The sequence below is a fragment of the Salmo salar genome, chromosome ssa05 (genome assembly GCF_905237065.1).
Source record: "Salmo salar chromosome ssa05, Ssal_v3.1, whole genome shotgun sequence".
NCBI classification, from domain to species: domain Eukaryota; kingdom Metazoa; phylum Chordata; class Actinopteri; order Salmoniformes; family Salmonidae; genus Salmo; species Salmo salar.
The window spans coordinates 29,831,581-29,855,553 of NC_059446.1; the positions used below are offsets into that span (position 1 = coordinate 29,831,581).

Below are 23,973 nucleotides of genomic sequence, written 5' to 3' on the forward strand. Positions count from 1 at the left end.
CAAGTGACGCACACCTCCTAGGGACGGCATGGAAGAGCACCAGTAAACCAGTGACTCAGCCCCCGTAATAGGATTAGAGGCAGAGAATCCCAGTGGAGAGAGGGGAACCGGCCAGGCAGAGACAGCAAAGGTGGTTTGTCGCTCCAGTGCCTTTCCGTTCACCTTCACACCCCTGGGCCAGACTACACTCAATCTGAAGAGATGAGTCTCTCTCACCCTTCCACACACACACCTTCCTTCCAGCATCCACCTCCCCAATCTTTCCCTGTCAGCAGGCCTGTAATGAATGTTAGGCATCTCTCTCTCCTTTCCCCAACGCCCCACTTTCCCTCACTCTGTCTGTCTCCCTCTCCACCTATCTTACAGTCCATCTCTCCACTCCTACACTCCCTCTTCCCCATCAGGTTCTATAATGACTGTTAGCGGAACTCCTCTCACTTGACCACCTGACCTTTCACCCTCTCTGTTTCTACCCATCTCTCGCTCCATCCTCCCCTTTGTCTCTCTCTCCTCCCTTCCTTCCATCCCTCTTTCTCTCAACCTCTCTGTGGGATTCTAATGAGTTGTAACTCCTTCCCTTACACAAGCACTTTACCCCCCTCTCCTCTCCTCTCCTCTCCTCTCCTCTCCTCTCCTCTCCTCTCCTCTCCTCTCCTCTCCTCTCCTCTCCTCTCCTCTCCTCTCCTCTCCTCTCCTCTCCTCTCCTCTCCTCTCCTCTCCTCTCCTCCTGTCCTCTCCTCTCTCTCGCTCTCTCTCTCGCTCTTGCTTTCTCTGTCTCTCTCTCTCTCTCTCTCTCTCTCTCTCTCTCTCTCTCATAAACCCATGTTGCTGTGGCATCGTAAACCTTGCAATAACAAAGGCCCTAGCCCTGGAGTGTGGGGACAGAAAGAGAAGACTGTAACCATGTTGTTCTTCTCTTCTCACTCCCTTGTTCCTCTCCTCCACTTGACAGGAACAGGCTGCTCCGCTCTCATTGCTTTTTCATCAAGCCCACAGATCAACCAAGGAGAGAGAGTTGACCCCGGTAGAGATGGTGTAATGGGAGGGACGGACTGAAGGAAGGAAGGAGGGAGGGTGGAAGAGATAGCGAGGGAGGGTGAATGCTACAGCTCAACCAGGGAAAGAGTGTTGACCTCAGTAGAGATGGTGTAACCAGAGAGAGGGATGGAGGAGAGGAGTGAGAAGAGAGAAGTGGTTTCCTGTACAGAGGGGTAGGGAGGTATAAAGAGAGACTGGGGGAGAGGTATGTGGAGAGGAGAGGAGAATAATTTTTTAATTCAGGGTGTGCACAGGTGGGTGGCTGAGTGCATGTGTATTTTGTTGGATTATGTTTCATATGAGGACTAACAAGAGCAAAAATGAGGTATTTCTGTTCTTGTAATTGGCTAAACGGAATCCTCTGTCTTTGTAATGACTATAATAGCTGGAAAACATTATAGTGGAAAGAGCTTCAAAGCATTACAATTAAACACCTGTAAAATAATCGAATTCCTTTAAACAACATACTGCAAACGTCCTCGTTTTGACCAAAAATGATTTCCTCTTCTAACCCACTTGGTGACTTTATGAAATGGCCTCTAATGCATTAATCAGTATTAATCTGACAATTAAATTACATTAGATTAAATTCAGCGCTCAAGGGTCTGTGTGCAATTCTGTTTCATTCTGATTTAATTTCAGAGCACATTGGCTAAGTTTAGCCTTCGTTCTAGGTCCTTGTTGCACTCTACTTTCTACTTTTCACCAATTCCAAATGGCCCCCCGTCTAATACATCTGAAAGGATAGAATTGTCCAACTAGCAGAGGGCAATGTAGTTATAACCATATTTCAAAAACCTGTCCAATCCTTTCAGACCTTTCAGATTTTCACAAAGGGCCTTGGGATAGGAGCTAAGGGACGCTTTACAATTGGGAAGTAGTGTTTCATAGGCTCAAGATATGATGAAACGTTTAGAAATGGCCAAGGTACTAGCTGAACAACCTTTGGTGCTATTTGATGATGTCACGCATTGTAACTAAGTTGTATATCGTCTCTTCTCAGGTAAGATGTTCAAGTCCGTGGACCTGTCGCTGATCGTTGAGTTTATGCTAATGTTCTACAAGGACAAGCCAATTGATTGGTTGCTGGACCACATCATGTGGGTTAAGGTGTGCAACCCGGAGAAGGACGCGGTAAGTTCAACCTCCCCCATGGTAAACCTAGGCCCAGTTGGAAGTAAACCTTTCCTTATATGTTGTGGTAACCACTGTCCTGATACAAGCTGCCCTAGAGTTTTGTAAGTCGCTCTGGATAAGAGCGTCTGCTAAATGACTTAAATGTAAATGTAAATGTCCTTTAGACCCAGTCATGTTAGATCAGTGATTACTTCAAGGGAGATTGAAAATAAGGATCTGTTACAGAGTATCCAAGCAGGGAGTTACATGTAAATACTATGACTTTCCAAACTGGTCTCAGTCTCAGAAAATGGTGCAATTCCCACACACTCATACTCTCTTTCTCTTTCCCTCCTCCTCTTTCCCACCTCTCCCCTGCCTGTCACACACACAGAAACACTGCGACAGGCAGAAAGCCAACCTGAGAATTCGCTTCAAGCCTTCTCTCTTCCAGCATGTGGGCACCCACTCTTCCCTGGCCGGAAAGATCCAGAAACTCAAGGTATGGAGGTGTGTGTGTGTGTGTGTGTGTGTGTGTGTGTGTGTGTGTGTGTGTGTGTGTGTGTGTGTGTGTGTGTGTGTGTGTGTGTGTGTGTGTGTGTGTGTGTGTGTGTGTGTGTGTGTGTATACATGGGGCTTACTAGCATCCACTCACTGTGCATGTGTCATATTATCAACTAAAGTCTGTGTATGTTCAAATATTAGTTTTCACGTCTCTGAGCCCTGCAGTACTGGAATACATTTCACGTCACCATACAGACTCCAGCTGTAAAGACTTTGTTTAATGTCTCTGATTACTGTGTTAAGGGCAATGGATATCAGCCTGAATATTGCTACTATAGTCTAACCCAGGGTTTTCCAAACTCGGTGCTGGGTGCATGTTTTGGTTTTTGCCCTAGCACTACACAGCTGATTTAAATATCCAACTCAACATTAAATATCCCCAGGACCGAGTTTGGGAAAACCTGGTCTAACCTAATCAATTTACTAATGATACGCTCGTCCTGGACCAAGGCTTTCTCAACTCAGAGATTCTTTACCAAGCAGGCCAGCTCACCACTCTCTATACATTAATGCTTACATGTATTTAGCAAATACTCTCATTTGATGAAGAGTATTTTATTTATTATATTCAATTGTTTATTTGAATAGGGATAGGTACAATTAGAACTATGACACATTCAGCTAGAGTGGGATGAATTGGATGCACTATCACCATCATCATTATCGAAGGAATTTGAATTACAGTTGCAAAGGCCTATAAGCAAGCTGAAAATATTTTACAATGATACAAGTCATCTCTCAGAGATTTGTTGTGACATTATCTGGTGTTAGAAATATACTATTCTCTTTTATCATGAAATTGCACATTCTCCATGTGGAATTTCATCATTTTTGCCAGCAATAATGTAGTTACTCTCAACCCCAAAGCCACTTGGAGGAGAGATGAGAGAATATGACTCACATTCATTTTCAAGTAAATCATGTAAATGGAATAGTTAAAGGATTTAAATGAACCTTTAAGTCAGACTTCCAGATCTCAATTCAGAATTCATCCCTGTCTTTAGAACTGCACCCTCAAAGTCAATATGAGAATGATATCTAGAAACACCTTCATGTCTTCTCCCTAAACCCCCCTCTTTGGGTCTAATTATTCATTCCAGGACAAGGACTTTGGCAAGCAGACCCTGCACAAAGGCCACGCCAACCCGCTGGCGGAGGTGACCACCAGCCTGAAGACGTACCAGCACTTCACCCTGGAGAAGGCCTACCTGGGAGAGGACTTCTTCTGGGCCTTCACTCCTGTAGCTGGGGACTTCATCCGCATCCGCTTCTTCACGCCCGTCCGCATCGAAAGGTGTGTGTGTGTGTGCTCACATGCTTGGATACACACACATACTTTTGAAGTCGGTAGTTTACAAACACCTTAGCCAAATACATTTAAACTCAGTTTTTCACAATTCCTGACATTTAATCCTAGTAAAAATTCAGTTTTAGGTCAGTTAGGATCACCACTTTATTTTAAGAATGTGAAATGTGAGAAGTATAGTAGAGAGAAGGATTTATTTCAGCTTTTATTTCTTTCATCACATTCCCAGTGGGTCAGAAGTTTACATACACTCAATTAGTATTTGGTAGCATTGCCTTTAAATTGTTTAACTTGGGTCAAACGTTTCAGGTAGCCTTCCACAAGCTCCCCACAATAAGTTGGGTGAATTTTAGCCCATTCCTCCTGACAGAGCTTGTGTAACTGAGTCAGGTTTGTAGGCCTCCTTGCTCGCACACGCTTTTTCAGTTCTGCCTACAAATTTTCTATAGGATTGAGGTCAGGGCTTTGTGATGGCCACTCCAATACCTTGACTTTGTTGTCCTTAAGCCATTTTGCCACAACTTTGGAAGTATGCTTGTGGTCATTGTCCATTTGGAAGACCCATTTGCGACCAAGCTTTAACTTCCTGACTGATGTCTTGAGATGTTTCTTCAATATATCCACATTATTTTCCTTCCACATGATGCCATCTATTTTGTGAAGTGCACCAGTCCCTCTTGCAGCAAAGCACCCCCACAACATGATGCTGCCACCAACGTGCTTCACGGTTGAGATGGTGTTCTTTGGCTTGTAAGCCTCCCTCTTTCTCCTCCAAACATAACGATGGTCATTATGGCCAAACAGTTCTATTTTTGTTTCATCAGACCAGAGGACATTTCTCCAAATAGTACGATCTTTGTCCCCATGTGCAGTTGCAAACCGTAGTCTGGCTTTTTTATGGCGGTTTTGGAGCAGTGGCTTTTTCCTTGCTGAGCGGCCTTTCAGGTTATGTCGATATAGGACTCGTTTTACTGTGGATATAGATACTTTTGTACCTGTTTCCTCCAGGATCTTCACAAGGTCTTTTGCTGTTGTTCTGGGATTGATTTGCACTTTTCGAAACCAAAGAACATTCATCTCTAGGAGACAGAACGCGTCTCCTTCCTGATCGGTATGACGGCTGCATGGTCCCATGGTGTTTATACTTGCGTACTATTGTTTGTACAGATGAACGTAGTACCGTCAGGCATTTGGAAATTGCTCCCTAGTATGAACCAGACTTGTGAAGGTCTACAATTTTTTTTCTGAGGTCTTGGCTGATTTCTTTTGATTTTCCCATAATGTCAAGCAAAGATGCATTGAGTTTGAAGGTAGGCCTTGAAATACATCCACAGGTACACCTCCAATTGACTCAAATAATGCCAATTAGCCTATCAGAAGCTTCTAAAGCATTGACATCATTTTCTGGGGGGGGTCCAGACTGCTGTTAGGTACTTGGTGGGACATGCATTTGTACAAAGCAAAATGTAGAGGGGGTTTGAACTGGCTGGCTGGCTGACTGATGATGATGATGATGATGATGATGATATGAGCATGAGCAATGGCGCAAACGGACCAGCTGTATCCCCACTTTCAAAATAAGGCTGCACCCCCAATTTTTTTCTCTTGAAAATTACAATGATCCATTGGGTAATTTATCATGTTCAATGATTAGTAATGTTTTGAGCTAGTATATATTAAAATAGATATGGCCATTTTATATATGATATAATAATTAACAGATTGCTTTTAGAACCCTCTCCCCCGTCGCCTCAAGATGAAAGTTTTTGACCACTGGACAGTTTTGCTTCACTCACATTGTAACGGCCGTCGTAGTGATTGGACCAAAATGCAGCGGGTATGTGAATGCTCATCTTACTTTATTCGAACACAACACAAAACAAGAAAAAAAAACGAACAACAGCTAAACAGTTTTGCAGGCTAACCACAGCAGTGCAAAAACAACTTCCCACAAAAGACAGGTGGAAAAAGGGCTACCTAAGTATGGCTCCCAATCAGCAACAACGAAATACAGCTGTCCCTGATTGAGAGCCATACCAGGCCAAGACAAAGAAATACACAACATAGAAAAACCATAGAAATACAAAAACATAGAACAATACTCAAAAACCCCGACAACACAAAACAAACACACCCCTGCCACGCCCTGACCAAACTACAATAACAAATAACCCCTTATACTGGTCAGGACGTGACACACATGCGCCACTGTGTTGGTTCAGTGCAGTTAGAAAGCACTAGTTGTACCACTGGTGTATAAAATGAAAAGGCACCTGCAAAATAAAATTGTTAATCTATTTTGTTGTGCTGTTGTTACATTTATATCGTTGTTTCATGTCCGATGGTGTTGATTCAATGCTGTTGTTCCATATCTTTTGAGCTGCGTGCACCATGATCACATTCATTGTATCATTTCACTTTGCCTGTTAGAACCATGATGAGCACGGGCATGTTTGATTAGGCTTCGCTGTATCATAGACTCTGACTTTGAGTAGCCTTCCATCAGTCTACCAAAGGTTGCACCTTAACCTGTTAGGGCTAGGGGGCAGTATTTGCACGGCTGGATAAAAAGTGAGTATAACAGAACTCATTTGGCAGGCAAAACCCTGAGACATTTTCTGACAGGAAGTGGATACCTGATGTGTTGTATTACCTTTAAACCTATGCCATTGAAAAACACAGGGGCTGAGGAATATTTTGGCACTTCCTATTGCTTCCACTAGATGTCACCAGCCTTTACAAAGTGTTTTGAGTCTTCTGGAGGGAGATCTGACCGAACAAGCCATGGAACGATGATGGCCCATTAGACACCTGGCGCGCGAGTTCATGTTGGGTACCCTCGTTCCAATACGTTATAAAAGAGAATGCATTCGTCCACCTTGAATATTATTCATGTTCTGGTTAAAAAGGCCCTAATGATTTATGCTATACAACGTTTGACATGTTTGAACGAACGTAAATATATTTTTTCCCCTCGTTCATGAAGTGAAGTCCGGCGGGCTTAGATCATGTGCTAACAAGACGGAGATTTTTGGACATAAATGATGAGCTTTTTTGAACAAAACTACATTCGTTATGGACCTGTGATACCTGGAAGTGACATCTGATGAAGAGAATAAAAGGTAATGGATTATTTACATAGTATTTTCGATTTTAGATCTCCCCAACATGGCGGCTAGTCTGTATCGCAACGCGTATTTTTCTGGGCGCAGTGCTCAGATTATTGCAAAGTGTGATTTCCCAGTAAGGTTATTTTTAAATCTGGCAAGTTGATTGCGTTCAAGAGATGTAAATCTATAATTCTTTAAATGACAATATAATATTTTACCAATGTTTTCTAATTTTAATTATTTAATTTGTGGTGCTGACTTGAATGCCGGTTATTGGAGGGAAACGATTTCCTGAACATCAACGCCACAGTAAAACGCTGTTTTTGGATATAAATATGAACTTGATAGAACTAAAAATGCATGCATTGTCTAACACAATGTCCTAGGAGTGTCATCTGTTGGAGATTGTAAAAGTTTAGTGCATAATTTTAGCTGATTTTATGGTTTTGGTGACGCTTGTCTTTGAATTGGCACAACATTACACACAACTCTTGTAAATGTACTGTCCTAACATACTCTAAATTTATGCTTTCGCCGTAAATCCTTTTTGAAATCGTAAAACGTGGTTAGATTAAGGAGATGTTTATCTTTCAAAGGGTGTAAAATAGTTGTATGTTTGAAAAATTTGAATTTTGACATTTATTTGGATTCAAATTTGCCGCTCTTGAAATGCACCTGCTGTTGATGGAGTGCACCACGGGTGGGACGCTTGCGTCCCACCTAGCCCATAGAGGTTAAAACCTTCCCTAACCAGAAACCATGAATGTATGGCTGCATTCGCGCTAAATTGAAAGCACATTCCACTGCCTTTAATCATGGCAAGGCGGCTGGGAATATGGCCGAATACAAACAGTGTAATTGTTCCCTCCGTGAGGCAATAAAACAAGCAAAGTGTCAGTATAGAGACAAATTGGAGTTGCAATTCAATGCCTCAATATTGAGACATATGTGGCAGGGTCTATAAACTATCATGGATTACAAACAGAAAACCAGCCCCGTTGCAGACATCGACGTCTTGCTTCCAGACAAACTAAAAACCTTCTTTGCCCGCTTTGAAGAAAATACAGTGCCACCGACACGGCCCACTAACAAAGACTGTGGGCTCTCCTTCTCCATAGCATTTAAATGTGTTAACCCCCGCAAGGCTGCCGGCCCAGACGGCATCCCTAACCGCGTCCTCGGAGCATGTTCAGACCAGCTGGCTGGTGTGTTTACAGATATATTCAATCAATCCCTATCCCTGTCTGCTGTCCCCACATGGTTCAAGATGGCCAGCATTGTTCCTGTTCCCAAGAAAGCAAAGGTAACTGAACTAAATGACTATCGCCCTGTAGCACTCACTTCATTCATCATGAAGTGCTTTGAGAGACTAGTCAAGGATCATATCACCTCCACCCTACCTGCTAACCTAGACCCACTTCAATTTGCTTACCGCCCCAAATAGGTCTACAGATGCAGTCGCCATCACACTGCACAATTCCCTATCCCATGTGGACAAGAGGAATACCTATGTAAGAATGCTGTTCATTGACTACAGCTCAGCATTCAACACCATAGCACCCTCCAAACTCATCATTAAGCTTGAGACCCCCCTGGGTCTCGACCCCGCCCTGTGAAATTGGGTCCTGGACTTCCTGACAGGCCGCCCCCAGGTGGTGAAAGTAGAAAACAACATCTCCACTCCACTGATCCTCAACACTGGGGCCCCACAAGGGTGCATTCTCAGCCCCCTCCTGTACTCCCTGTTCACCCACGACTGCGCGGCCATGCACGCCTCCAGCTCAATCATCAAGTTTGCAGACAACACAAAAGTGGTAGGCTTGATTACCAACAGTGACAAGGCAGCCTACAGGGAGAAGGTGAGGGCTCTCGGAGTGTGGTGTCAGGAATATAACCTCTCACTCAATGTCAGCAAAACAAAAGAGATGATCGTTTACTTCAGGATACTGCAAAGGGAGCACTCCTCTATCCACATCGACAAGACAACAGTGGAACATTTTAAGTTCCTTGGTTTACATACCACCGACAAACTGAAATGGTCCAACCACACAGACAGTGTGGTGAAGAAGGCGCAACATCGCCTCTTCAACCTCAGGAGGCTGATAAAATGTGGTTTGACATCGAATACCCTCACTGACTTTTAGAGGTGCTCAATTGAGAGCATCTTGTCGGGCTGTATCACCGCCTGGTACGGCAACTGCACCGCCCACAACCGCAGGGCTCTCCAGAGGGTGGTGCGGTCTGCACAACGCGTCACCGGGGGCAAACTACCTGCTCTCCAGGACACCTACTACAGCCAATGTCACAGGAAGGCAAAAAAGATCATCAAGGAAAATGACCACCCGAGCCACTGCCTGTTGACCCCGCTTCCATCCAGAAGCCGAGGTCAGTACAGGTGCATCAAAGCTGGGACCAAGAGATTGAAAAACAGCTTCTATCTCAAGGCCATCAGATTGTTAAATATCCATCACTAGCACAGAAAGGTGGGTGCCTACTTACAGACTTGATATTATTGGCCACTTTAATAAATGGAACACTAGTCACTTTAATAATGCCACTTTAAGAATGTTTGCATATCTTGCATTACTCATCTCATATCTATATACTGTATACTGTATCCTACACTATCTATTCTATACTATCTATTACATCTTAGCCCCTTTGTCACTGCTCATCCATATTTTTTTATATTTATATATTCTTATCCCATTACTTTACTAGATTGTGTATATTAGGTTTTGTTGTGGAATTGTTGATACTACTGCACTGTCTGATCTAGAAGTGTAAGCATTTCGCTACACTAACAATAACATCTGCTAACCATGTGTATGTGACCAATACAATTTGATTTGAATTGATTTGATAGAGCTCCAAGACAGGATTGTGTCGAGGCACAGATCTGGGGAAGGGTACCAAAGCATTTCTGCAGCATTGAAGGTCCCCAAGAACACGGTGGCCTCCATCATTCTTAAATGTAAGAAGTTTGCAACCACCAAGACTCTTCCTAGAGCTGGCCGCCCGGCCAAACTGAGCAATCAGGGGAGAAGGGCCTTGGTCAGGGAGGTGACCAAGAACCCAATGGTCACTCTGACAGAGCTCTTGACTTCCAGAAGGACAACCATCTCTGCAGCACTCCACCAATCAGCCCTTTATGGAAACCCACTCCTCAGTAAAAAAAAAATGATTTAACCTTTATTTAACTAGACAAGTCAGTTAAGAACAAATACTTATTTACAATGACAGCCTGCCATAGGGTGACACAATTGTGCACCGCCCTATGGGACTTCAAATCCAGATGTGGTGCATCCTGGATTTTTACCAGGTACTGCAGTAACACCTCTTGCACTGAGATGCAGGGTCTTAGACCACTGTGTCACTCAGGAGCCCAAGGCATGTGAAAGTAAAAGGCAACTGACAGCCTGCTTAGAGTTTTCCAAAAGGCAACATGAACATGAGAAACAAAATTAAACTCTTTGGCCTGAATGCCAAGCGTCACATGTGGAGAAAACCTGGTACCATCCCTACGGTGAAGCACGGTGGTTGCAGCATCCTTGAGTGGCCCAGTCAGAGCCCGGACTCGAACTCGATCGAACATCTCTGGTGAGACCTGAAAATAGCTGTGCAGCAACTTTCCCCATCCAACCTGACAGAGCTTGAGAGGATCTGCAGAAAAGAATGGGAGAAACTCCCCAAATACAGGTGTGCCAAGCTAGCATCATACCCAAGAAGACTCGAGGCTGCATTTGCTGCCAAATTTGCTTCAACAAAGTACTGAGTAAAGGGCCTGAATACTTATGTAAAAGTGATATTTCTGTTTTCTAAAAACCTGTTTTTGCTTTGTCACTATGGGGTGTTGTGTGTATATAAAGAACAAAATAACATAAAGTGTAAAAATTCAAGTTGTCTGAATACTTTCTGAATACACTGTACATGCATAATTCAAGCTACACTTAATATGAACTATGACTGACATTTTGCATGCACCTTGTAGAATAGAGATTAGTCAAAGCTGCCAAGACTACATTTTTGTTTTTAATGAGTTTTTTAAAACAAAAAAACTATTCTGGTACTGTCAACAACTCAAGATTAACCTATAAGAAGACAGAGGTTAAAGCGTCTATCTACCTTTTCTTTTTACTCCAGTGCCAATATCTCAAAAGGAAAGGCATTTAAATACCTTACTTCCTGGGTGTAAATAAATATCATATTTTATGTCATCGCCATGCCAGCTGCAATGTTCATAAGATGCATGAGCCTCTATCGCTGCAACTTGAGGGGGGCCTGAAGTTGTCAACAACAGGTTCAAAGGCCACAGTGCCATGCAGTTACCCCCCTTCACCGAGCTCAGAGTGATGGGCACCAAAGAGCTTTTGTGAGGTCAGACAGGTCCGGGTCAAACCATTCACTGACATGTAGAGGGGGGTTTGGGAGCACCACAGTGTAGACATGATGCTATATACTGGTTGTTAGGGCTGTGACGGTCATGGATTTTTTTGTGAAGGTTGTTTGTCAGATAAATGACCGTGGTCACCGTTATAAAAAAACATATATACAATGGGGTCTCAAATTATTGACACCCTTAATGAACATGAGAAATAATGACTGTATAAAATAAATTATTCAAATGCTGAGATATATTGTATGCACATTTTTTTTTTAATTATATGTATACTAATGCAATTTCTCAAAGAATTAGATATAGTTTAACAGAAAACTTCCAAGTCTGGTAGCTCGAGGCCTGTCAATGAGTAGCTTGCAATTGAGAAATAATCAGTAGGCCTAATATATCATGATTCAATCTGTGAAATAACCCCAGCCCCCATTCTGCATTTTGTCATATTTCTATTCCCAACATCAATCGGTTTAGTCAAATAGTTAAAATGTTTTCATTCAGTTACAAAAGTAACATTTCTGGGTGAGCCCATATGCAAGCACATCGTGGACGCTTTGCGGTTACATATGGAGGCAAGCTGTGTCTTTATGTGCCTATGTGCCAAATGAAAAAGCACAGGATCATTTGTATTTCGATAAAACAAACAGCTCTGCTTGGCTTGGTAAGTAATATTGACCAAATAAGCTATTTCTAGTCTTTGCATCAAATATGTATGCTGCTGAGACAAGTTCATTTTAAAAATTTTCATGGCACCAAAAAAAAAGTCCATGTCTGAAGAAAAGCGGGCACCCTTGATGATAATGATGATGATGATCGTGGTGGATCAATTTGTGTTGAATATCAAATTGACATCTCCCCATTTGTTATTCTCTCTCTCTCTCTCTCTCTCTCTCTCTCTCTCTCTCTCTCTCTCTCTCTCTCTCTCTCTCTCTCTCTCTCTCTCTCTCTCTCTCTCTATCTATCTATCTATCTATCTATCTATCTATCTATCTATCTATCTATCTATCTATCTATCTATCTATCTATCTATCTATCTATCTATCTATCTATCTCTATCTTTCAAGGTATTTCTTCCGTAGCGGGAACATTGAGCACCCAGGGGACAAGCTGTTCAACACCACTGTGGAGGTCCTGCCTTTTGACGTGAGTCTCACCGCTATTTGCCCGATTCAGTCCCAGCACATTATTACCATTACATAACCTTTACCATATATTATCTTGCAATATGAGGCTCACCACTATAAGCCTGATTCATCCTGTCCCAGGATTGTCAGTACATAGACCTTTACTATAGTAATACCACTGGAAATGTATGTAATTACAGTGACTTAGACAACGGCTGGATCTAATCCTGAATGCTGATTGAGCATTCCAACCGGTGTCTATTCCACAAGTTACCACCGCTAAAATGCCTATTTACTCTGTTCCATCTGACTGCGCAATCCACTGTCTCATCAGCCCAGCCAGGCAATTTATGAACGTGATCTCCGCTATCAAAAGCATCTAGACATTATCTCACATTTCTTTTAGACTAACATTTCGTTTTCAACAGTGGAGATTTGTATAAACATTGCTGTCTGTCCTCGACATTTGCAACATTGTTTCAATATTCAAATTCGATCTCCAGCTGTCCCATAGTAATGAACGTATCAGGAGTCGGAACGAGACAGATATGCAGGCAGGCAGCTTTTCTCAGTCAGTTGAAATCATGAAACAGCTGGCATCATTTTCATGGATATATACAAAGAAATGTCAATTGAAAAAGGTCAAATGAAACGAAGTACAGCTAGTTTGCAGTCTTTCCAGCTTCGGTTTGAAGTGATTGTGTTAGCTGTGTTGTTGGCTAGCTCCTCTGAATAACAGTGTCCTGATGAGAGAGCCCATTTTCTATGCCAGGCTAAATCGTGCCTCATTATTATGTATCCAAATAAATTTCACTAGGAAACAGCTTAAACTAATGCAAATGCAGCTACTTTGTTGTTATTCTGTCTGTACTGTTTGACGTGACTGTAAGTTAGCCATAGTTGGCTAGCTAGCAAGCAAGGGATAAGAACGTTGCCAGCCAGTATGGCAATGGAACATTTAGAACAAACGAACGACTGGGTCGGGTCTCTGGCAACCGAACCGATAGAACGAACAACCAGCCAGCTTGGGTAGCAACCCTAGATTTGTGTCGGGACTATATCTTGCGGAAGGATGAAATAGCATGAATAAATTCATCAAAATAACATTTTTAATGAAAATATGTCAACCCATTATTTGAGATATGTTGGTAACCCGTTGTATAAAAGTGATAATGCCTTCGAAGCTGGTGTTTGGAGGATATTTTGGCACGGTTTGCCGGCACTCGACTTAGTTTCGGGCCTAACAACACCTGTGCCAAAATAACACCGGCTTCTCGGGCATTATCACTTAATTATACCATTGCATTGTTGAATACTACTATCTGATTGGCTTGAAGGGCACTCTAGAGCGTGCATTATTTCCTTTAAACGCACAGTGTATTTGCATGGTAGAATTCAACGGCTGTAGTTAATTTTTACATGTTTTGTTTGAGCTGCTTTTGAAAGTAAAAGTCGAATTGAAAACAGTATTGCTATTTGTTGAATTCGATTTTGATAATAGCCAGCTAGGACTGATGGTTTGGTTAGCTAAACTAGCAAGTCTGTTTGTTTAGTTACCAAGGCAACTACTGTAGCAATCTAGTAAACTTGCTAGATACTTCAGTGGATGTTGAACACATTTCTATCTGCAAATGATCAAAGTTCTAGTGGCAAATGTGTTAAGTTATAACCATGGTATGAAAGGGATAGTCAACTCGGGGCTCTATGCGTATTCTGGAAAATAATGCAACTCCGTGGAAAGTCCGCTAACATTTACATTTACATTTACGTCATTTAGCAGACGCTCTTATCCAGAGCGACTTACAAATTGGTGCGTTCACCTTATGATATCCAGTGGAACAACCACTTTACAATAGTACATCTATATATTTTTTGGGGGGGAGGGTAGGGGGAGGGGTGGGGTTAGAAGGATTACTTAATCCTATCCCAGGTATTCCTTAAAGAGGTGGGGTTTCAGGTGTCTCCGGAAGGTGGTGATTGACTCCGCTGTCCTGGCGTCGTGAGGGAGCTTGTTCCACCATTGGGGTGCCAGAGCAGCAAACAGTTTTGACTGGGCTGAGCGGGAACTGTGCTTCCGCAGAGGTAGGGAGGCGAGCAGGCCAGAGGTGGATGAACGCAGTGCCCTTCTTTGGGTGTAGGGACTGATCAGAGCCTGAAGGTACGGAGGTGCCGTTCCCCTCACAGCTCCGTAGGCAAGCATCATGGTCTTGTTGCAGATGCGAGCTTCAACTGGAAGCCAGTGGAGTGTGCGGAGGAGCGGGGTGACGTGAGAGAACTTGGGAAGGTTGAACACCAGACGGGCTGCGGCGTTCTGGATGAGTTGTAGGGGTTTGATGGCACAGGCAGGGAGCCCCGCCAACAGCGAGTTGCAGTAATCTAGACGGGAGATGACAAGTGCCTGGATTAAGACCTGCGCCGCTTCCTGTGTGAGGCAGGGTCGTACTCTGTGAATGTTGTAGAGCATGAACCTACAGAATCGGGTCACTGCCTTGATGTTAGCGGATAACGACAGGGTGTTGTCCAGGGTCACGCCAAGGCTCTTAGCACTCTGGGAGGAGGACACAATGTAGTTGTCAACCGTGATGGCGTGATGGCAGCTGCTCCTCCCCGGGAGGAAGAGCAGCTCCGTCTTGCCGAGGTTCAGCTTGAGGTGGTGATCCGTCATCCACACGGATATGTCTGCCAGACATGCAGAGATGCGATTCGCCACCTGGTTATGAGAAGGGGGAAAGGAGAAGATTAATTGTGTGTCGTCTGCGTAGCAATGATAGGAGAGACCATGTGAGGATATGACAGAGCCAAGTGACTTGGTGTATAGCGAGAATAGGAGAGGGCCTAGACCTGAGCCCTGGGGGACACCAGTGGTGAGAGCACGTGGTGCGGAGACGGATTCTCGCCATGCCACCTGGTAGGAGCGACCTGTCAGGTAGGATGCAATCCAAGAGTGAGCCGCGCCGGAGATGCCCAACTCGGAGAGGGTGGAGAGGAGGATCTGATGGTTCACAGTATCAAAGGCAGCAGATAGGTCTAGAAGTGCGGAGAGCCTCCGTGACACAGAGAAGAGCCGTCTCAGTTGAATGACCAGTCTTGAAACCTGACTGATTTGGATCAAGAAGGTCATTCTGAGAGAGATAGCAAGAGAGCTGGCCAAGGACGGCACGCTCAAGAGTTTTGGAGAGGAAAGAAAGACGCGATACTGGTCTGTAGTTGTTGACATCGGAGGGATCGAGTGTAGATTTTTTGAGAAGGGGTGCAACTCTCGCTCTCTTGAAGACGGAAGGGACGTAGCCAGCGGTCAAGGATGAGTTGATGAGCGTGGTGAGGTAAGGGAGAAGGTCTCCGGAAATGGTCTGGAGAAGAGAGGAGGGGATAGGGTCAAGTGGGCAGGTTGTTGGGCGGCCGGCCGGCCGTCACAAGTCGCAAGATTTCATCTTCAGAGAGAGGGGAGAAAGAGGTCAAAGCATAGGGTAGGGCAATGTGAGCAGGACCAGCGGTGTCGTTTGACTTAACAAACGAGGATCGGATGTCGTCAACCTTCTTTTCAAAATGGTTGACAAAGTCGTCCGCAGAGAGGGAGGAGGGGGGAGGGGGAGGAGGATTCAGGAGGGAGGAGAAGGTGGCAAAGAGCTTCCTAGGGTTAGAGGCAGATGCTTGGAATTTAGAGTGGTAGAAATTGGCTTTAGCAGCAGAAACAGAGGAAGAAAATGTGGAGAGGAGGGAGTGAAAAGATGCCAGGTCCGCAGGCTAACGCGTCGTGGAACACACCTTCCATATTGTTCAAAATCCCTTACATATACTGAGTATACCAAACACTAGGAACACCCCCTTTGCCCTCAGAACAGCCTCTATTTGTCAGGCTATGGACTCTACAAGGTGTCGAAAGAATTCTACAGGGATGTATTGTTACATACAGGGTCTCAAGATCACATACTTTCAGAAGATCTCTATTCTTTTGTGTTATTTCTATTGAGATACAGCCCATTTCTTGGAAAGCCACACTGGATACATCTTCCTCAAGTGGAAAGATATATAATTCTCTCAAGTGGAAAGACATATGAAGTCAGCTTCCATCTGGTTGACATAGGAGCACATAAGCCATGTTTAAGGGCGAGCACCCACAGTGTTAAGCCCCAGAGGACACAGAGAAGAGATGAGAAATGACTCAAGACAGAGTGAGGTTCTCTCTCAAAAAAAGAGAGTACGAGAGAGATATTGTGGAGAAAGAAACAGAGAAAAAGAAGACTCCCGGGCGGTGGTAATCAAATCAGTCTCCCGCCGGCCACGGTTTGAGAGCTTTTGCCTTAAAGAATATTTCACCCGGCAGGGTGGCTAGGCGAGGCGGGGATTTCAGATTAGGTTCTGCAAACTGACGCTCGCCGCGACAGATTAATAGCTGGATTTTCTTCCCCCCTCTCTCTCCTCCCTCTCTGTCTATCTCTATTTTATTATTTCTTCTCCCTCCTTCACTCGTTCAATCTCTCCCTACACCTGACTGTCATTGAGACCCTGTAATGCTGCAAGAGGGTGGAGGTCTTTCTGTTTTTGTTGTTGTTGTTCCTCCTATGGGAAGAATATGAGTAGAAGTGTTAAATGATGAGTAGAAGTGTTACATGTCTTTAGAGTCATAACAAGTTATTCTGGTCTTAAAATGGAGAAGAAAGGATTGAGGAAAGAAAGGTAAGGAAAGATAGAGAGAATAAAGACGAGGAAAGATAAGAAGAAAACAAGAAGATGATGGAGAGGGAGGGAGAGAGAGAGAGAGAGACGCTGTCAGGTGCAGTTAAACGGCAGGAGGAGGGAAATGTCATATTTTTACAGTGTAGCGTACAGATGTACAGTAGGATCTTAATTTGATCACTGTTGTGTTACTGAGAGTACAGTTGAGCTTTGTGACTTACATAAATTCACTGAAAACCCACACTAACACACGGTTATATTAACAGTATTGCACTTTTTATGGAGCCTACTTTATGTAGCAAATAGCCTAACCACCGATCAAGCAACATTATGCACTAAACGTTCAAATCCTGTTGCTGCAGGATTATTTTGTTGTGACAATATAGGTCAAATTAAGTTCCTACATCTGTAATCACTTGTGTGATTGGGCATGCATTGATTTCTATTTAGAGGACCAACAGAAAGGGAAAATCCTGCCACAAAAGGTCAGCTTGTTGTCCTTCACTCCGTCCTCGTGTCCTTTCTCCTTCATTGCTTTAGATAAGCGAGTCAAACAGATATTTCTCCAACAGTATCAATTGCTATGACCCAGCAGCAACACTAAAGAGTCCCGTTGTATTAACTATGATGACCCATTGATATCTTTCTCGCTTTTATGTTGTAAGATAAGAGGTCAAAGTTAGGTTGATCTGAGTTCACGACTAGTGCCGTGCGTGCGTGCGTGCGCGTGCGTGAGTGTGTGGGTGTGGGTGTGTGTGTGTGTGTGTGTGTGTGTGTGTGTGTGTGTGTGTGTGTGTGTGTGTGTGTGTGTGTGTGTGTGTGTGTGTGTGTGTGTGTGTGTGTGTGTGTGTGTGTGTGATTTACTAACTGAATTTGGAGATAAAAGGAGGTCAGTACCAAGGAGTTTGCTGTTGTCAATGCATTGGTTGATGATGTATACAGTAGATTTTAGCTGTGATCTGAGTGCAGATCAAACAGGGTTTCTGCCTGCATTGATCTTGGTTGTGTGTTTGTGTGTGTTCCTGTGTTCCTGTGTTGTGTTCCTCACACACCTCTCTCTTTGTCCTACAGAATATCCAGTCAGAAAAAGAGGCCTTGAAAGAGGGGAGAGAGAAAACACCAAAATACCACAGAACAGAGGATGGCTTTATCAGAATAGGTGAGTATTTTGCTTTCCGTAGCAAAACTTTTGTTACTGTACCCTCTAATGAAAATGACCCAGAATTAAATTAGCGCTGTGCTACCATGGACATGTTCAATAGGTGGTTATTAGTACTGGAGATGTATTTACCAGAAGTGTTAAGAACTAGTACTGCAGAAAGAATCACCCAAAGCCAAACAAAGGACTCCACTGTCATAAAAATGATGTCATCTTTTTAGAGAATCCAACACTGTACTCCCTGCCAAAATATCCCTCCAAAATTCTTTCCCTTTTGTTTTCATCCATCCATTCGTCAGTCCCTTCATCTAACAAAACCTTGTGCCAGATTCTAACCGGTACTGGCAAACAGGAATAGTTCACATGGACTAAGACAGGCCCTGACAAATTACACACGCACAAACGCACACACATACACTCATCCACAGGCCCCTGACAAATCCATCTCACTCAATTACTGAGGGCTCCAACACATGATTAGCTGCTGCACCGTCTAGGACTTTCACAGGAGGACGGGAGGAGTAGATAAGGACTACCTTCACAGTTTTTAGAGGACCTTAGGTGCTCTTTCTGAAATTGCGTGAAATGTAAGACAAGTGTTGCACCGGTGCGCTTTAAAACGATAGCATGGTACTCTTTGAAAATAATTGGATTTAATGACATTACAGTGTTTTATATCATGTTGAAATAGGAAGATGGGTAAAATGTAGTTAACATAAGGTAGAAGTAAGGGTTTGAGCTCAATTCCATTACAACTGAATCAGTGGCAAAGTGTTAGATACACCATCGTTCCTTCCTTAATTAGAGATCTGAGGAGTGGATTTGTTATGCAATAGGGCAGAGACCTTGCTTTCATGTACACTATTATCTATCCAATGACATACAGATTGTTGATTAATTCAATGAAGGAAGGAAGGGAGTAGACAGCGAGTGATGATGCGTGTTCTGAGTAGTCAAACACGTCCCCAGGCCAGTGATTACTGTCTCCGTAACACAGAGACAGGCTTTCATCCCCTTGAAAGAGGTACTCCTTCTGACAGCATATAAATTACTACAAGCACTCCCGCTCATTCATAAATATTTCAAGGGGGAATCAATATCAATCTGGCACAGTAGTTCACGTTTGGACCAAATCAATTAATTGTGCGATATTGCTATCAAATGTTCACCAGGTTCTTCTCCCTCCAGCTCTACTTTCAGGCGTAGTGTAACCTAAACCATAGAACTTACTCTATCACTGTGTAACAAGATTGATTCAAGAGAGAATTCATTGTGCATAGTTAGCATTTCAGGAGTAGATCAACAAAGAAAGCATAGCAAGCTGAACGCATGTTATGATCATATTTGATACCACCGCCTTGCCTTGAACCAATTGAAATGTCAACACAACATATCTTGTATCTAATGTGCTCTCTGTTAGAATTTAGGAGCCCATGCAGTATTTATTGAGGTACAAATGAAATACAATGCTTCATCATGACTACAGTGTTTATTTACAAAGTCAATAGACCCTTTTTCAGTACACGACGCACAGATGCGTGCGACTCTTGGCTGCAGTAAGCAAGCCATCCCCATCTGCGCCCATTCAACATAGCCTAGATTTACGTTTTTATTACTTCTAAACAAAATAACTTTTTGAGGTTCTCGTACGCTTACAATTATGTTTTGATTCTTGCTTGAACAGTCGCTAAGATTCTGTTTGGTTGTGATCTTTGCAAAATAACTATTTTGGATACAGCAGTTTGCTAGAATGCTAACGCTCATTGATATACTGTAGCCTGTAGCAAAAGCTAGCCAAAGAGCCACTTTACTGTTAGAAGTTTAAGTGTTTTTTAAGTATAATGCAGCTGATTTGCGATGATGACACAAACATTATATTAAGCAGGACATTCATGCAAGCTTTAAAATCCAATTATAATCCAATGACAATCCATAAGCAACATGTAAATAGAGGCTTTTTTGGCCAGTTGCTGGCATTCTATAAGAACTCCCCCTTGTTCTGCCACCAGCTTGCACGCATCGCCCTTGTGCGACAATGTTTGTAAACACAGAAAGGGGTCTATAGATGTCCAGCTACAGTCTATTGGTTATGTTGGTCTGATATATCGATCCTCTCTCTCTCTCTCTGACCTCTAGGAGTGTTCCATAATGGGATCGCCGAGGGGGAGGTGGATCCCACATTCGGGCCCCTGGAAGCCCTTCGTCTCTCTGTGATCACAGACTGCCCCGTCTGGGTCATCCTGAGCGAGGTAAGCCAGCCCAGCCATCACCCGTTCACCACAGAGCCTTGGAAGCCTTCTCTTATAAAGAATCCCTTGTATTTTAGGCAACTTAAAGTGATAGTTCACTGAAAAATCTAAGTTGGTCAGATGTTTTCAGGCTTCAAAGTGGTCTAATGTAAAGTGGAATATATACCCCAAACAGATAGATGTATATGATTTTGTCTCAAATGCTATTCCTCTTGCACTTCAGATATTCATCAAGAAAGCAGAGTGAATGTCAACACCCCGCAGCAATACCTCAGTCATCCGTTCGACCGTTCGACAGAGGAACGGAGCCTTTGAAAGCTATACTCATTCCCTGGCTTTTGGCAATTAGTTTCTCGAGCGTAGTCGGAGTGCGCCATCTGTTGGCGAGATCTTGCCATCGCAGGGTCCTTCTGAGACTGTCAACTCAATCCACGGTTGACAGACCGTGTGGGAAGATCTTCCCAGACACGCGTAATCGGAGAACGCGTCCTGCGTGGACGACACACAGACGACGCTGTATTTAGGAAACTGTATTTATGTGTACATAAAGGTTTATGTTTTAAATAATTGTAATTACACTGGTAATTGTCAAATAGCTCGCAAGATTGTTTAGCTCCTTTTGATGACATTATGACAATGAAATGTTGCTGCTTCGGAATCAAAGACTTGGCCTACAACGTCACCAAGATACAGGTATGTCTGAATTGTGCAACTTCAATAACTGATAATCATGTTTGACAAATGTTACTGGTTTTACCCAAATGTATCCCTAATAGGCAGAATCTACCGCACACTCATAGCTGATTTGTGAAGGTGCTGGAGTCAAAAGGCAAAACTGGAGAAACAGGAAATAGTCTCCGCACACAAAAATGTATTTAATTGTGGCTGAGCTTTCGGGCAGTCGATTAATTGTATTCATAAAATACCTATGTATGTGGATATAGGCCTAATATGCATATTTATGTAACACAATCATATGAATGATCTCTATTATGTGTGTTGATATGTATTTACAGTGAGTGTCCACAAAAGTCAGTCAGAAAAGTAGCCTAGGCCTATACAGTGTAGAAGGAAATAGAACTTTAGCCAGAAAGTACACACGTCTAATGTTTGAATAAAATATCTTTATATGGTCAATTCTAAAGCCAGAAGTCAATGTAGGCACATTATGATTATGGTTCCAACATCTGTTTGAGATTTATTTCATGAACCATCTTCCCTAACATTGTTTTTCCCCTTCTCCGCCTATCAATTTGCCTTAATGTGACATGAAGTTAACCAGGTTGTGGGGATAAATCAATGTAAGGCAAGGCCAGACACAAGCTACTCAATTGCATTAGCTAGGGAACTGGAAAAGACAGCGGCCTCAATAATACAGGAAACATTTCTGATTTACAGGAAACATATCTGTTGGATTTTCTCTGTCTGCCACATATCAGATACACAAGGTTAGTTGTAATCCAAGGAGCCACATATCAGGTACACACGTGGAGTAATTGTCTGGACTAGTCGGATGTAAGAGAAATATGTAGCTCTAATCAATGCATGAAGAATCATCTTTACTTCTCAGTGGAATCTATGTTTCTCATAATGATCGCGAAGAAGTCAAGGAAGAACCCCTCTCTTCCCCTCAAGTGAGGTCTCATGAGAGAGTGAAACTGTCCAATATGACAACCCCTCTCGTTCCACATGTTCTGCACTACTACTATAATGAATTGAAGGTGGAATTTATTAAAGTACTGTAATTGTCCTGACACCAGACTTATACATCTTCCAAATAGGCTCTGCGACGGCAAGGGCCAAACTCAAGTTCTATGTATTGCTAGATGCAAAGTATTTTGCAGTTTAAGGGACACATTCATTTGCTTTTGCATACTTGGATCAAAAAAACATTCCTTTATCAGAGCCCAACTGAAAAACCATTGAAAGCCCTTGATCGAAATCTAAAGAGTTGTCGGCACAGAACAAGAGTATGGGATTTCAGCCAATACAAGTGTACTGAAAGCAAAATTAAACTTGGGGACTTAAATCAGAAGCGAGGCCGCTTTTCTATCGAATACAGAATGCAACATTGATTCTGATTCTGCTCAATGTTAACACAGTTTCTCAGCAACAACAGACCTAAACTTGTTTTCCATTTATTGGGGTGTGCACTCCAGTAAACAAGCTGTTTTAGGAGCCCCTTCGATGCTATCGGTATGGCCACTATACAGTAGCAGGTGCGTGGGTGCATTAAGTCGACGTAGGGCTATGGATAAAAAAAAATCTGAACTGTACCCAATGAGCTAAGAAGGAGAAAGAGTTTTCTTTTCTTCTAAGGTGCACTGGAATGCATTGCTATTATATGTTGTATTTTGTATCATTTAGATCAACTATATTTAATGATGTTATCTATCCATTCTGTGAATTGTAATAAAGATGGAATTTCAATTGACGTGGGTTTGTTTTTGTTTCAAGTTATTTGCTCTGGTCAATTCAATGCACATCTGAGTAATCTCGTGTGAATTAGTCTGCTTTTGTGAAAGGTAGGCTACGCTACTTTTCTGCTACCAAATCACATGTACATGGGTCACATTCCTTGCATATTTCATGAATGGACCATGTGACTGCAAAGTCCCATTGATATTTTGACACCATAGGCTTTGGTGCTCGGTAGGATGCAAGTGAGTAGGCCTATGTGTACCTATGACATTGGGCTAGATAGAATTGGAGTGCCCGTTTTCTGCAATGCAACTTTGAAAGCCAATGTCCACATTCACTGTAAACGCTGCATAAACTCTGTCGGCACAATCGGAAATTACCTTTATAAATGTCCATTGCTCTATAACCGTTCCTTCCGCAGGTCGGATTGAATGCATCTCTAGGCCATAATGTTTTGTGATAATATTGTAGGGTAGGCTATTTGATATTTTCATTTAGCAGCATGCAGTCAAGGCACTTCAGAAAACAGGATGTATAGAATACAGCATTCATTTTCAAACATCATCCATACAATATAAAGTGCTTTGAGCACATGTAAAAACACTACATAAATCCAGTCCATTATTATGGGGTTCAAACACGCCCAAATTTGGCCAGGATGGGGGCATGCAATTAGCATTTGTTGTTGTTTATGATCAGAAAAAAAGAACTGTATCCAAATTAATGCATCCATCAACAGGGATTTAATTATATTGTACATTATTGAATAAGCCTACACCATATTCAATAAGCCTCACATTCAGAATGATCACATCG

General features: G+C 42.9%; 1 protein-coding gene across 1 annotated transcript in view; it reads left to right on the forward strand.

The window, feature by feature from the left end:
- The window catches only part of LOC106604568 (alpha-1,3-mannosyl-glycoprotein 4-beta-N-acetylglucosaminyltransferase B), a 170,378-nt gene extending 147,208 nt beyond the window's left edge, over window positions 1-23,170 (forward strand). Inside the window, exons 9-15 of the mRNA XM_045718039.1 lie at window positions 2,042-2,172; window positions 2,549-2,656; window positions 3,819-4,012; window positions 12,592-12,670; window positions 18,400-18,487; window positions 20,624-20,736; window positions 20,960-23,170. Coding sequence (XP_045573995.1) covers window positions 2,042-2,172; window positions 2,549-2,656; window positions 3,819-4,012; window positions 12,592-12,670; window positions 18,400-18,487; window positions 20,624-20,736; window positions 20,960-20,983 — 737 coding nt within the window. The 3' untranslated portion in view covers window positions 20,984-23,170. The remainder of the gene's footprint in view (window positions 1-2,041; window positions 2,173-2,548; window positions 2,657-3,818; window positions 4,013-12,591; window positions 12,671-18,399; window positions 18,488-20,623; window positions 20,737-20,959) is intronic.
- Window positions 23,171-23,973: the final 803 nt, after the last annotated feature.